General features: G+C 36.4%; 1 protein-coding gene across 1 annotated transcript; it reads left to right on the top strand.

The window, feature by feature from the left end:
• The first annotated feature begins 171 nt into the window (after window positions 1–171).
• Window positions 172–15002, top strand: ube2l3b (ubiquitin-conjugating enzyme E2L 3b). The gene is made up of 4 exons (XM_028458529.1): window positions 172–341; window positions 11728–11823; window positions 11896–12082; window positions 14570–15002. Exons 1-4 carry the CDS (start codon window positions 315–317, stop codon window positions 14722–14724), a joined length of 465 nt encoding a protein of 154 aa, XP_028314330.1. The 5' UTR covers window positions 172–314; the 3' UTR covers window positions 14725–15002.
• Window positions 15003–15083: the final 81 nt, after the last annotated feature.

Here is a 15083-nt window from a genome sequence, read left to right as displayed (position 1 = left end):
AATAAATGCTAATTTATGTTTTATTTGGAATAGTGAAGCAGAACAAAAACAGAAACATGCCTTCAGTTATATTTGTGGGCGGAGCTTCCTGTTTGATGACGTCACATGGTATGGCTGCGTTTATCTCAGATATATATTTCATTTCACTGTTCATTCTGTGAAGAGTTTTGAAGAATTAGAGCCACAGATTTAACAGCTGAGTTGTTATTTTTATTTTCGTTCTGACTGCATACTACTCATACTACTCATACTACTCATACTACTCACCATAATCCCCGCGCTGTGTATTCTGGGAACATTACAGTAGTTTCAAGATGGCGGCGAGCAGGAGGCTGGCCAAGGTAAATCTCCGATCTTTTTAGTTTCACTTTATTTATCCTTTTAAAACACACGGCGCCGGTCAGCCAGTGTGTCTGTTTGCTGTTTAAACCCCGATCTACGGTATCACTAGTGTCGATAGAGCAAAAAAAGCTCATGGCTTATAGTCACTTACAACGAGGTCACAGGCAGCCGACAAACATTACCCGTTGGAGCCAAGCTGCCGGTAAACTAGGCCACCGTCTGTTGCCCTCCACCGGGGAGCTGGACTCGGCTTCCCCGCTGACTTTAGACTCACTTCGGTTATGTTATTCAGTAAACACCGGCTACGGGCGGTTCTGATGTGGATAACGTTAACACTGGATGATTATTACCTAGTAGAAATGTGTGTGTGCTAACAAGCTAACATGCTATCCTGGCTACACCTTATAGCTGCGTGTAGCCTGCTAGCTTCGGTCCGTCCAGTTTAACCCCTCATCGGACATGGTTAGAGTTTATCCCGGGGATTTTTACTTAGTTTAAAACACTCATCCTTTGTGTTTGTTAGTTTGTTTCCGCGAAACATGTCAGGTTTATTGCGTGTTGCGTAAGTGTAGCTAGAGGCTGGTTGACGCCGGTTGTTTGGCATGACGTTAGGTTTGGTTTAACTAAGTCTGAGTAACATTAGCTGGGGTTTGGTTCTAGTCCTTGTTATGTTTATGTGAAGGGGTTCAGTCCATCTACGTGATTGGGTGGGGTTTGATCATCTAACACCACGTGTTTATGTGATTAGGTTCAGACTAACTCCTGGGAGCCTTTGTACTGAAGAACGTTCTAAAGTGATTGTCCTATTCTACAGGTTGGACGGAAGTGAAGTGAGCTCAGGGTTAGCATGCTTTCATTATCAGCCCAAAGAGAAACGAAAGAGAAAGTGTGGAGTCCCCAGTCCTCCCTGTGCCTGCTCAGTCTTGTCAACAGGTCCAAAGTTCAGAGTAGGGCTGCACAATTAATCGAATTTTGATCGTGATCACAATTTTGGTTGGTTTTAAATAGATCTGATTGTCTGAAATATTTACATATAAAATACAGGTTCTGCTCTTTGTAATAATGTATTTGTTTCATTAGCCTTTGGTACATTTTAAATTCTTAAGTTAATTTAAAAATATATATATATTTGTACAATTCTTATTTAAAGCTTCATTTTGCACTGTAAACTTTGTATTTCAAAAGCAGTGTAATAAAACCAGATTTTTTTTTTACCCTAATATGATAAATAATTGATTATAATCGTGATTACAATATAGATCAAAATAATTGTGAGCTGACATAGGTCAAAGTGAAAGTATTGAAGTTGCACCCTTACCTGAGTAAAAGTACATGCTACTAAATGTACTGTAGTAGCCAAATCCACGACTTGGCTACGTTGACGGGTTGATAAAGGGCTGAATGGCTGACGCACCCACCGTGTACACCTTTCAGTGTCAAGTTGAGCTAAATCACGTACAACTTCTTGATGTATACTTACTTTTTCTTTATTTTATGCTTAATTGCTTCCAAGCCAATGTGTTCATTGAAACAATCAGTTTACCTGTAAACCTCTGCACGACACACGTTATAGCATCAAACAGTGTTCGTGGTGTTCTGGTGTTCCTGTATTGTGGTCAGAAACCGTTTGAGGGAGTGGCATCACATATATAGTCTGTGACACGCTCAATTAGGATCCACACTTGTATACACCAATAAAATGGCCATTACATGTACTTAAGTGAAAAAGTAAAAACAAATGTCCCCAATAATAAGACAGGGTTTTAAACCAGCAAATTCCATATTTTGTTTTTTGAAAGAACTTGTAGAAAACAGGCACATGGAAATAAATGAAATCTGTTACCTTTGAACACCTGGAGAATTTAGCACTCATTATAGATAAAACCTATGAATAAAATGTTTAAAGAAAAAAAAATACACATGCTCAATTAAACCCAGAGCAGCTTTGAGTTTAACATTTATAAAGACTTTAAAATATTAACCATAAAACTAAGGGACCTGTCTAACAGAAAAATGCGGCAACAACTAGGGTCGGGGGTAGGAAAGTGCGATATTTTATTGTGAAACGCAGTTTTTTGTAATTATATTTCACGTGTTCACAGACAAAGCTGGTCCTGTTAGACTAATGTAACTATTGAGATTATTACACCTAAATATATTGAATGATTAAATCATCAGCTTGATCTGGTTTAATTATAGGAAATATATTTTATGTATGTATATTTCAAACATAACTTTTTGTAATCCATTATCAAACATGAAATAAACAAGAATAATCATCAGTGAACACTATTGGAGATATTTGTGCTTTTTTGAAAATTCTTTTATTTCAAATGAGGAAATAAATGAATTACATACAATAACACTAATAGTGATCCACATGCACTAATAAATTCTATAAAATATTAGCTCATGAACTCTGTGTCAGCAGCTATTGTAGCCATTTTTAATGTTTAGTGTTGATGTATTCAGATTTATTTATGTTTGTAAGGAACCTGTTTACACTAAGTTGTGAATTTTTATATTTATTTTTTTCATAGTTTTTATTTATCGTTATCGTGATATTACCAGAAATCATCGGGATAATTTTTTTAGTCAATATCACCCATCCCTTATCGGGGGGCATGCATACATTTATGACCTATTTCATGTTTTTAAGAAGTAGGGGTATCCCAATCCGATATCGGTCCGATATTAGCCTGAAAACAAATATCGGATTCAAATTTCCATAGAGAATTTAAAACAATCTACTTTTTTAAAATTTGGTCTGAATTATTCTTAGCAATAAAAAAAATAAAACTAAATAATAAGAAAAAATATTGTCACCAGTGACTTTTCTTCGTTACAAACAAAGCCCACTATTGATGGCTGGTTTGTAGTGTGACGTTGTCACGATACCAAAATGAGTAACTACGATACTGTACCAGAGAAAGTATCACGGTTCCGGGTATTAACGTGATACTGCAGCCTTTTTTTTTTAAAACTATTACGGTTTTTGTTCTGCAATGTATTTGTAGAAGTTACAAATACTTATTAATTACTTATATGTTTATCAATGTTTTCATTGTGCATCGATGTAGCTGGATTGTTAATTCATTAATCGATATATCGATATGGTTGATGTATTGGTACGCCACTAGTAAAAACTATATTTTTATCCATTTTCTAGGTGCTTTGTACTGTGACATCTTTTAACAGCGTGTACATGGAGCATATAGTCTAATGAGAAAACAAACAGTGCATAGTTCATACTGATACTTCTTCTTCTGTGTAGTTTGACGGCGGTTGGCAACCAGAGCATGGAGCATTACCGCCCACCATACTGAAACTAACCTGGTATTCACACGTGTTTTATGAGGTTGGATGTGTTCCCTCCTTTGGGTCCTATAGCTTGGTGACAGCACCTGCACAGTGGACGGCCATCTCCTATTGCTTTACAATCTCTGCCTCGTTTGAAGCCAAATAGTTCCAAATGTGACTTATGGAGTTTGATTTTTTTGAGCAAAATTGGTGGCGCCACTGACGACGCCGTCACCGCGGCAGACTCGCCACTCAGGCCTGGTGCTTTTGCCATGGTGAGTGTTAGGGGTGAGTATTGGCAACAATGTCGCAATATGATACGTATCATGATACTTGGGTCGCGGTACGTTTTTATTATATTTTACCCAGTTAATATCAAAATTAAACATAGAGATGAAAAATCAAGTTGCTGTATATGTTCATCAGAAGATATTGATCATTCAGGGGACAAATTGAGTCAAACTATTTACTTCAAAACATCCTATTTATTATTAGTGTTTATTATTATTTTCACTGAAAAAAAGAAAATGCAGTGTTAACACACTTTCTTTTCACTGAAACTACTGTGTAGAATTCTCAAAGTAACCATGACAACATACTGACGACATTGTAACAACTGTAAGTGAGACTATTAAGGATAAATCACCTGAGTTACTGACAATGCACAAAAATTTGAAAAAAATGTCTCCTATTGTGTCAGTTTAAACACTGATCTGAACAGATTATATGAAAATAGAATGTCTGTTTATACATAAATATTGCAGGCTTTACACACTAGGAGTGTGACGATGAGCGATATATCGGGATATGTTTTTGCATGATCAATTGTCGAAGTATCAATTTTATTTAATTTATTTTTTATACCTTTTCTGCTTTTTCACTAAAATGTGCAGGTACTGGTAATGATGTCACTGGTAAGAAAGACCCTATGTTTTTTTTAAGCACTATTGGAGATACTTATTTGTTTACATTGGTATGTTGACACTTATTTACAGAAATGTTGCACTAAAATAGTGTCACTGTTCATAGGATACTTTTTCAATTTATTGTCTTTCAGATGTAAAATAAAAATTTTATTTTTTCATTTGATCTTTTTTTTTTTCCTTGTTATGTCATAGATTATCATAGATTGATTTCTGACCAATATATCGATAATTGCAGTATCGTCATATTGTGAGATAATCATTATCATGAGCTTTGTATCGCGTATCCCCCATTACACACTGCATCATAAAATCGAGTGCATCAAGTAACCATTACAACACATTAAAAGCATTGTGACCACTGAAATATTGCACAGATACACAAAAATATTGATTAAAAAAAATTAAAAATCTTTTTATATATATATATATATATATATATATATATATATATATATATATATATATATATAAAATGATTTAAAATCAACACCCAAAAAATTGATATCGTGAAATTGATTTTTTTTTGTTTACACCCCGAGTGAGTGTGTTGCCTCGTGTTTGTAGCCGTGCGTGCTTCTGGGCTAGACAGAACTTTTACTTGTTTGTTTTGAAGCGACTTTACACTCCATCTGTAGAAACACAAGAACAGCTAACAGATGGGCGGACCCAGCATGCAGAAACAGCCTATCACATCCCCGCACGTCACCAGTAACAGGCAAACAGCCAATCATTCAGCAGCTGTACAGTTGCCATGTTGGTTTGTTTACATGCGAGTAGCAGCGTGCAGTGAGCATAGACTGTGCAGAAGCTGGGAGGAGAGTAGAGGCGGCCGCCAGGTAGCGGAAACTCGCACCGGTAGGAGCGTTGTGTAGAATTTCCAGTATAGTAGGAACCGTTACAATTTGGTACCGTGTAACTATTGATCAATCATCTTCTCCCTGCCAATATCAGACATTTGCGTGCTTCGGGAGAGTGATTTGACCCGCTGATGGAGAGGCGTGTAAAGCTGCTGCTTGGTGGAGCGTGAAATGAACTCACAAGAGACTTTGCACAAGATTTAGAAAATGGCCACTGAAACAGTGTTGCAAAAGTTGCCCAAAGTGTGGAGAACTTCAAACTTTCATGGATTTTAACGATTCTTTCGGTGCTAAAGGGGTACGGAATCATTTATGAACATGTTAAAAAAATAGAAGGCAGCCAGAAAGAGAGCAATAGGCGATTCCGCCCGCCGCCTACACCTCTGGACATTTCTGATATAATATTATTAAATGTAAATATCAATACTAATATTATACAAATTAAATCATTTTGGAAGTAGAGCCACTGGGATGGCTGTAGTATATTAAATTAAAACATTCACTCATGGATGTTTAATGGGGCTTAATTGGTTACATCATGACGTTGTTTTAATATATATCGGTTCCAGTAAATTAAAAACATATCCGTAGTACTGCGGGAAGCAAACGATGCTTACGTCAGTAGTAGCAATGTATTTATACAATAAATCAACAGTTTAACGTCACTTTGCTCGAAAAAAAAAAAAAACCCAATAAACATTCTGTATCAGGGCTGGAGAATCACACATTCCATAATAATCATACACAGTTTAAACACGATTCCTCTCTACAGTTTGTCATTTTAAAGCAGAGGTTCCCAACCTTTTTTTTGGATCGTGACTCCATTTTGATTTCACAAATTTCTGGCGACCCCAAATAATTTTTCATCTTCTTTTGGAATTAGTTTTTGATCATGTTTGTGATATTGTTTCAAATGCAGAATAGTAGCCAGGATTAGTGTACAGATATTTATTTTACTGCACTTTATCCATATATTTATTAATTTCATTATATATATATATATTTTAAAGTGAAAGTATAGAATGGAGAAGGGAAGTTCACATTTGCAGTAACACAGTATATGAAAAAATAAATACTAATATAGGATAGTAATGTAAAATGTAGGACATTAATAAATTAGAAAAAAACAACAGAAAGAAAAGCAACAAATGTTTGAGTAAATATTTTTTATTGTTTATCATTTACTGGACATTTCATGCGACCCCAAGGTTGAAAAACACTGTTCTAAAGTAATAATGATTCTAAACTGTCGATATTATTTGAGTTTATTAAATGTAAACATGGATTAGGTTGAATAAATCATCATTTATCAGATCAGTCTGTATGTGGTTATATTTTATAGTCACACTGAAGGTTGTATCACTACACCTATGACACATCTTTATTGAGCTCAGGGTAAAAGCGCTGAGTCATGATACAAGGACTGATAGACTCACAGGGTCAGCACACACACCGTCACTCCTGTAGTCGACACAGACTTACACACATTTATATAGAAAACTACATGATAAACTCTATAATAGATCATCACACGCAGTATTTAATTGTTCTAGAATCAAGTCTTTGTAGAGATGTTTAAAAATGTTTAACCTAGGGCATCTCAATCCAATATTGATATTGATCTGATATCAGCAACAAACGAGTATCAATCGATATATTTATCGTCCTGCATCAAACATCTCCCACATTAGCTCTCAGACTCTAATACATAATTCATTTTTAATTTATTCTATTGTTGAATATGCTTTTGTAAGTTAAACTAGTGGTTATTACTCAATTTAGAAACATAGTTTTTTGTATTTATTCAGCTTATTTTTAAGGGTCTTATTTATTTTTTATTCATTTTGTTGTTGAATATTGTAGAATATGCGTTATATAATTTAAAGTACTGGTTTTTTTAATTATGAGAATGTGCAATGCTTGGAGCTATGTTTAGTTAAAAACCTATTTATTCAGTATGGCTTTTATGTTGTAGTGCTTTGTGACTTTTACAATTTTTAGGGTTCTTAATTTTTTTCTTATGCTTAATTTAATATTTAAAAAATTGTTCCCTTCTCTGCTTTGACTCTTTCTAACTTTATCATCTTTATTTTATGAAAGAACTTGTGCATTAGTCTCTAAACCTTTTTTAAAAATCATTTTTAAGTTTTGTCAATCACAAATTTCTAGGGATGTAACGATTATTCGTAAGGCAGTTAAAAATCGATTCATAGGTATCAAGGTTCACATCGATGCTGTGAAAATTTAATCGCAGTACTTTTTTTCGCCCACCGCCAATCTGCTAATACTTTCTTTCTGGCCGCCTTCTACTCTTAAACATATTCATAAATGATTCCTTACCCCTTTAGCACCAAAAGAATATCTGTAATATTAAGTGAATATCTGTAAAAGTCACGTTTTTCTATTAACTCTGTCTGCTAGCATAGCATCTCTTCTTCACTGCACAGATTAGCTGCATCCCAACCGACCACTGGGTTACCAGCGCCCTCTGCTGGTTCAAACAAATATCTGACGCAAATACAGTGCAGACTGTTTTTTTTTTTTTTTTTTTGTTTTTTTTAAGGTCCAATTGTTAAGTCACAAAATACATTTTCAGTTGCACTTTTAAAAAGAAAAATAACTATTATGCAGTTTTGTATTGTTTACTATGGAACCAGAATTTAAATTAATAGGCTTCTTCATTTGTATTATTCCTTTATTTATTTCATTCAAGATTTATTTTTAGTTAAATTGCATTGTTTGAATAGTTCATCAAGGGATTCTTTTGACAATGAAAAATAAAAGGAAAATAGTACAGTATTTTCTAGTTTTTTTCCCCCCCCCCAAAAAATAAAAAAATATTTTTCAGTCATTTAAGTACAGTCCCATTTTGTAAAATGAATCGTGAGAGAATCGTATCGTGAATCGAATCGTATCGGGAGTTGAGTGAATCATTACATCCCTACAAATTTCAGTGAAACACTTGGATCTACAATTCAAATGTAAGAAATCACCAATATCTGTTCGGGTCTCGTTCAACTACAAAAAGATTCAATGACGACTAAAGCTTCCTGTAAACAATTAGCAAAGTAACAGTACATTATGTTTTACTCTGTTATTATTGCTCTATTTCTCAGTGGTTATTCAAATTTATGCAAATAGGAGTCAGCTTTTATCTAGTGTTTTTATTGTTCATGTAAAAAACTTTTACATTTTTTTAAAAAATGTATAAAGTTGAGCGTACTTCACAAGGGGAAAAACTCTCCATCCATGCAGTGACATAACGTAGTCCACTATACATTACAGTGTATTTCCCTGCTTTAAAGCCTTGTTGATATTTAGAAAAAACTATTATAATTATTTATCAACCCTGAATTAGTTGTCCTATGTTGACACTAGTTGGGGTGGTACATCGGTTCATACCTAATTTGTGTTATAATTTGAATTTTTCAGATAACTCAACATCGGTGTATGTGTGTATATATATATATATATATATATATATATATATATATAGCGTTAGCATACACAAGTTCCACAGGGACATTGTTTGAGAGAGAACTATTTTACAGTTGCACTAATCAAGCATGTGATATAACGTGTTGTCCAACCTGGCAACCTTTGCTAGCTGAGCTGAGCCCACTACCACCAGCTCCTCTTGTGGAGGTTTCTGATTCTGAGAATGGGTTTTTGTTTTCTGTGACATTGATGAAGCAGCCTGTGGTGGATCAGAGGATGGAGAATGTTCTAGAACAGGGGTCTGCAACCTGTGGCTCTGGAGCCTCATGTGGCTCTTTGACTCTTTCGCAATGGCTCCCTATAGCTTCAAAAACATATTATAAAAATGAATTGTTATTTCTTACAGATGATATTGATGATTAAGGACATTAACTTCACATAAAATGATGACAAAACAATTTGATAACCTAAAAATACATCAATTTTGCGCAATAAGTCGGCCACCTTCCGACTTCACCTTTCCTTGCACCTGTGGCTAATCTTGAGTTTTAAATCCCTGTTAAGATAACTAAACTAACAAAAATACTATTCTGGAAGAAAATAGAGATTTTATATGTGTGGGGATCAATTTATTTAACTATCAACATGCCGGCTTAATATGCATGCTTGATACGTTGCAAGAAATTAGCATGTTTTGACCGACATGATCACGTGATCTCAAATTCAAGTTATATTTTGTACCCCTTCAAATCCAATAATTTATCAAATTATTTGATATTATTTTAACTGAATTGTCTTCATTAGGAAGGTTTTTTTTTTTTTTCAGGCTCCAGAACAACTTCAATGCAGGTGAGATTAGGCAAAATGGCTCCTTTGGGAGTAAAGGTTGCAAACCCCTGTTCTAGAAGCTGCTGATGACTGCACAAAGATATTTTATGTTTGTTTCTTTTAGCTCATTTAGGAAGTGATTTAGCTACAGCAAAGCTAATACGCTGCTTTGTTAGTTTTCATACTAACGTGTTACAGCTACCAGGAATATTTGATCGTTTATGATTTATCGTCAAAATCATTCTCACCGGTAAGAATATGTCATCCCACGATATAAACAATAAATTCCCATGTCAGAAAATAGCGAGGTCCACGGGCCATTTCTCTCAATTTAGCCAGGAACGCCCCAAGAAACCTTGTCCCAGGGGCCAAAACTGCCCGTTTGTTGTCAACATCTTAGTATTTTCTGGAGCAGAACGTTGTTTACGGAAGCTCTGCCGTGGAGCCTCCACGGTGTGCACTGCCACCGCCCCCTCACACACCTCTGTGTGTGTGTGAGGTGCTTGTCACGGCTACTTTAAGCTGCTGTGCTGCGATACATCATGGAAAACTACTTGGTTCAGACCAGAAAACCATCCAACAAAGTTAACCTATTCAAGGTCACACTCCTACTGGAAACTCAACTAATGCTAACTATGCTAAGCTAACACACCGACACAGAGCTAATGCTAACCACTCCATATAAGGGAAAAGATTAAAAAGAACACGTCTTACTGTCATAAAACCACATAGAGCCACAGATTTGTTTATGGTTAGATTTACGTGTATAAAAGATAAATGTGTCACACAATGTCATATTTCACGTGTTCACAACACAAACCATTAGACTAATGTAACTATTGAGATTATTACACCTAAATATACTGAATGATTAAATCATCAGCTTGATCTGGTTTAATTATAGGAAATCAGAGAGGTATATTTATCAACCATAACTTTATGTACATTAACTCATTATCAAATGTGAAATAAACAAGTTTCATCAGCAGTAAAAAAAACACTATTAAAGTTATTTGTGCTTTTTTTTATTTCAAGTGAAGAAATAAATAAATGAAATACAATAACACTAATAATAATCCACATGCACTAATATATTCCATCAAATATCAGCTCATGAACTCTGAGTCAGCAGTTATTGTAGCCTTTTTTAATGTGTTGATGTATTCACATTAATTTGTGTTTGTAAGGAAGTGATAACTATAAACACTTGAATTTTACATCCCATGTCCTGATTCACATTCTTTGATAAGGTGAGCTGAACTCCTTTATACTAACGTTAAAGGATTAAAAAAAGATCTGAATTTGTAACTAAAAGAGAAAACTGAAGCCAGAATGTTTTTAGTTATTTTACTGTCGTTGGGAAGGACACTAGAACTATAATCACCTGCTCTAAAAAATGGCGATATATACGATAAGTATTTTTTTGTCTTTTCCATTTCGTCTTTTTTTTTTTAAACTTTTTACAGCGGTCCTACGGTGTTCGCGCATGCGCAGTGTGAGCGTTTACGGTAAACCGGTCCGTGGCACTGCTTCAACTGTGAGATACCCTTTGATTTCCTTACGACCTACGATTGCTGGTCGTGAGGTGTTCATCGCTTCTCGTGACCCCATGTATACTACACGATGCACGACACACGATCTAGCAGAGACTCATACGATCCCACTAAATAGACGCACGCGTTGAAAATCGGCTCAGAAAAAGACAAAAATCCCACAGTGTATGCCCGCCTTAAGGGACAGCACGTGTGAGTGAAAAGCAGAGATGAGTATTTTAATACAACACAAGCTATAAAATGAATATATCATCACAGGCGATATTGTAATTTTCTATATTGCCAAAAAGAAAATCTTAATATATCTTGAACGTGGATATGTTGTCCATGTCTAGTTTTGGGCTGATCTCTAATCAGGACATTCCACAGCTCAGCGTTGATCCTCGACTGTAATAAAAACACAGCTTTTCAGTGACTCAAAATGGAATGTCAATGTCGTTCCTAACTTTGAAGATAATCTTTATCATTTGCTTGTCGTCTCAGGAACTTGATGAGATTCGCAGATCTGGAATGAAAAACTTCAGAAACATCCAAGTGGAGGAGTCGAACCTATTGTCATGGCAGGGGCTCATCGTTCCTGTGAGTAGAACTGTGATCTGATCAGTGATTCTGTGATCTACCACCCATCCTTACACACTCCCTCCCTCTCAGGACAACCCTCCCTATGACAAGGGCGCCTTCAGGATTGAAATCATCTTCCCCACCGAGTACCCCTTCAAGCCCCCCAAGATCACATTCAAGACAAAGATCTACCACCCCAACATTGATGAGAAGGGCCAGGTGTGCTTGCCTGTGATCAGTGCTGAGAACTGGAAACCTGCCACTAAAACTGACCAAGGTACGTGAAACATTTCTCTCAGGGTTAGCTGCTGCATGTCATGATGCTTATTGTTAGAGAACATAAACATTGTGAATAAATTAAATATCACAAACTTAAGGTGTAAGTGGTCTTGAACAAAGTACTAATAATAAACAAAGAGTGTAAATGAGTAACTTTTAAAAAGCTGGAGCTAACCTGAAGTTTGATTTGGGAAAGCCGATGAAATGGAAACGGCTAAACTGACGCGGAAAAGGTTCAATTCTGAGTCGTATTTGGGGAATTTTTAAAGGGGACATAATATGCTATTTTTCACTTATTTACATTTGTTCTAAGAACCCCAAAAACATAGTATTTGAGGTTTATTTTCCCAAACTCGCTTCTGAAAAGTCACTTTCTGAGCAGTTCTGAAATCAGGCTGTTTTGGGGTTTACTTATGCATAGTCATGAGTGGGTGTGTCCATAGACACTGACTTAATACCTCCCTCTGAGGGAGATCAGTGATCACAAAAACGATTTTATTTTTGCTATCCACATGTTGTTATTATTGTTTTCAGCCAAAAAACTGCACATTACAGTAAAACACATGGATGTTTAAGAAACTATTGTGATTGTGAGTCCGTCTCAGCGCTTCAGGGTATGTTCATTCATAATGTCTCCTTTAAAATGGGAAAACCTAACCTCTACACTCAGTAATTCCATAATGTGTACAACCCGGACACCACTTTAACTATGGCTGTTGTTGCTATTAGTAAGGAAAACTATGGAAGATTCCATTACATTTTGGATCAATCTAAAGGATTTTGTTAATATCCTTTGCAAGATAAAATGTTTCTGCTTTGGTAAAACTTTTCCAGTCCTTGTCGTATCATTTGGACAGATGTCATCAAATATCTGTGTCTAGTCTGTTCTGCCTGTGTGGCTCTTGCCCTCCTCACCACCGAGCACATATGGAGCAATGGCCCCATTCATATATTGGTATGTGTCAATGATTCGGTGCTACCGACTGTCGCAACATTTGACTCACAAATAAATGAGAAAATGACTTTAATGGAAATTGTCTTTAAAAAGGGGGGAGTCTGGGCCCCTAATCACATTGTGTGAGGCATAATCATAATCTACGTTGAATTACCTTTGAAACAATTTATCACACAAATATGTTCCAATAAGATTGGAAATTACCGGAAATGGGGGGGTGGGCCCCTCATACCAAACTGCATAATGATCTAACAAGAACTAACGTGGGAGTAGTCATTTGAAAAACCCCTGGCGCCTCCTGTGAGGGGGTAATGGGCCCCATTTATATTTTGGCATGTGCCAACAATTCTGTACCACCAACCATCGTAATATTTCACTCGGAAATAAATGAGAAATCGACTTTTGTTTTTTGTTTTTTTTCTTGTGGGGCTCCTTGGACCCTCCTGGGCCCCAAATTGAAAATCGAGCTCTGAGCGTCAATGCGTACACTTCCATAGATTATACAGTAGATACCGTTTCAGCCTGATCCGTTCACGCGTAACAGAGAAGTAGTGGTTTGAGTTCAGTAGCCCAGCATAAAAAGATAGAAATTAAGCGCGTAAATATTTACAGTTTAACACTGTGATTGAAATATGTTTCTATTGATCCAAGAGATGATGAAGTAAATCAACACTTACATTTAATTAGTTTAGTTCAATTCCAAAAAGTGAAGCACACAAACATTCTTCCTTGTGTTCAGAGGAACTGTAAAAAGAATGACTGGCTGCTGTATAGGTCATAAACCCCGCCTCCTCAGTGATAACAGATAGAATGAGTCAAACTGTAAAGTTAAAATACTCATCACATAATTTTTTCCCAAAGCTAAAATTTTCTGTGATAATTAATGATTTTCATCTACATTGTGTTCAAGTGCTCATTGTTGTATAGTTTCTTTTAAATAAGTTATTTTAGGTTGAAAAACAGGATTTGACGTCATATGACGATGATTGACAGCTGTGGATGTTGCGTATTTACCTTTGTGAATAGTAGTTACTGTATGTTATGAAGGAAAACTGAGACGCTTTTTAACTTTTCACTTGTTTAAACTGTCAACATGAGCTGTTCTGCAGTAAACTGTTCTAAGGCGTTTCCAGTGGGAAAGATACTTATGTTCTTGGCTTAGCTGGGCTGCATGAGTCATCAGGGCAGTACGCTAAATGGGCGGGGCATGTTACCAAGGCCCCTCCCACCGAACCCTACTGCGCAGACTCTGGTTCTAAAAATGCAAGATGGCAGCGCCCCTTAGCGCCGTATTTTGGCTTCAAGAACATTGAGTGGGAACAGCTACAGTGCACGCCCACTTATTTTGGTTCATTAGAAAGTCACACTGCCATCTATTGGCCAGACATGTTTACTACATCTACAACGGAGATCGTTTAGAAAACGTTGCCGTGTGAATGCTGAACATTTAAAAATGAAAACAGATGCTAAACGATATTTGGCGTTCTATTGTGTATGCTAATGTTTAACGTGTCCTCCTGTGTGTTGCAGTCATCCAGTCCCTCATCGCGCTGGTCAACGACCCCCAGCCTGAACACCCCCTGAGGGCAGACCTAGCAGAAGAATACTCAAAGGACCGTAAAAAATTCTTGAAGAATGCAGAAGAGTTTACAAAGAAACACGGCGAGAAGCGGCCAATGGACTGATCACATGGCCAGGGCGTAGTCCTCTCTCTGTCTTTATCTCCTCCCCCTCCCTCCCCCCTCCTCTGCTGTTCTCTCGCTCCTCCTCTTCTTCACTTTCTTTGCACACTCGTCTTTCTCCTCCGACCCCATGCTGCTGAGCTCAAACCTCCTCATCCAGGACTCTCTGTGGACCAGATGGCTTCCTCCTCCTCCTCCTCCTCCTCCCTCCACTCCTCCACCTCAGCCATAAACCATTTCTATCTTTATATTCCTACCTGAAATATAAAAAAATGCTAAAAAATGTACAAAAAAAAAAATGCTAAGTGAAGGTGAGATAAATGGAGACAATCTTTGGATCTTTTTTTTCTTCCAGGCTAAAA

The sequence above is a fragment of the Gouania willdenowi genome, chromosome 9 (genome assembly GCF_900634775.1).
Source record: "Gouania willdenowi chromosome 9, fGouWil2.1, whole genome shotgun sequence".
NCBI classification, from domain to species: Eukaryota; Metazoa; Chordata; class Actinopteri; order Blenniiformes; family Gobiesocidae; genus Gouania; species Gouania willdenowi.
This window is presented reverse-complemented; position numbering and strand designations above follow the sequence as displayed.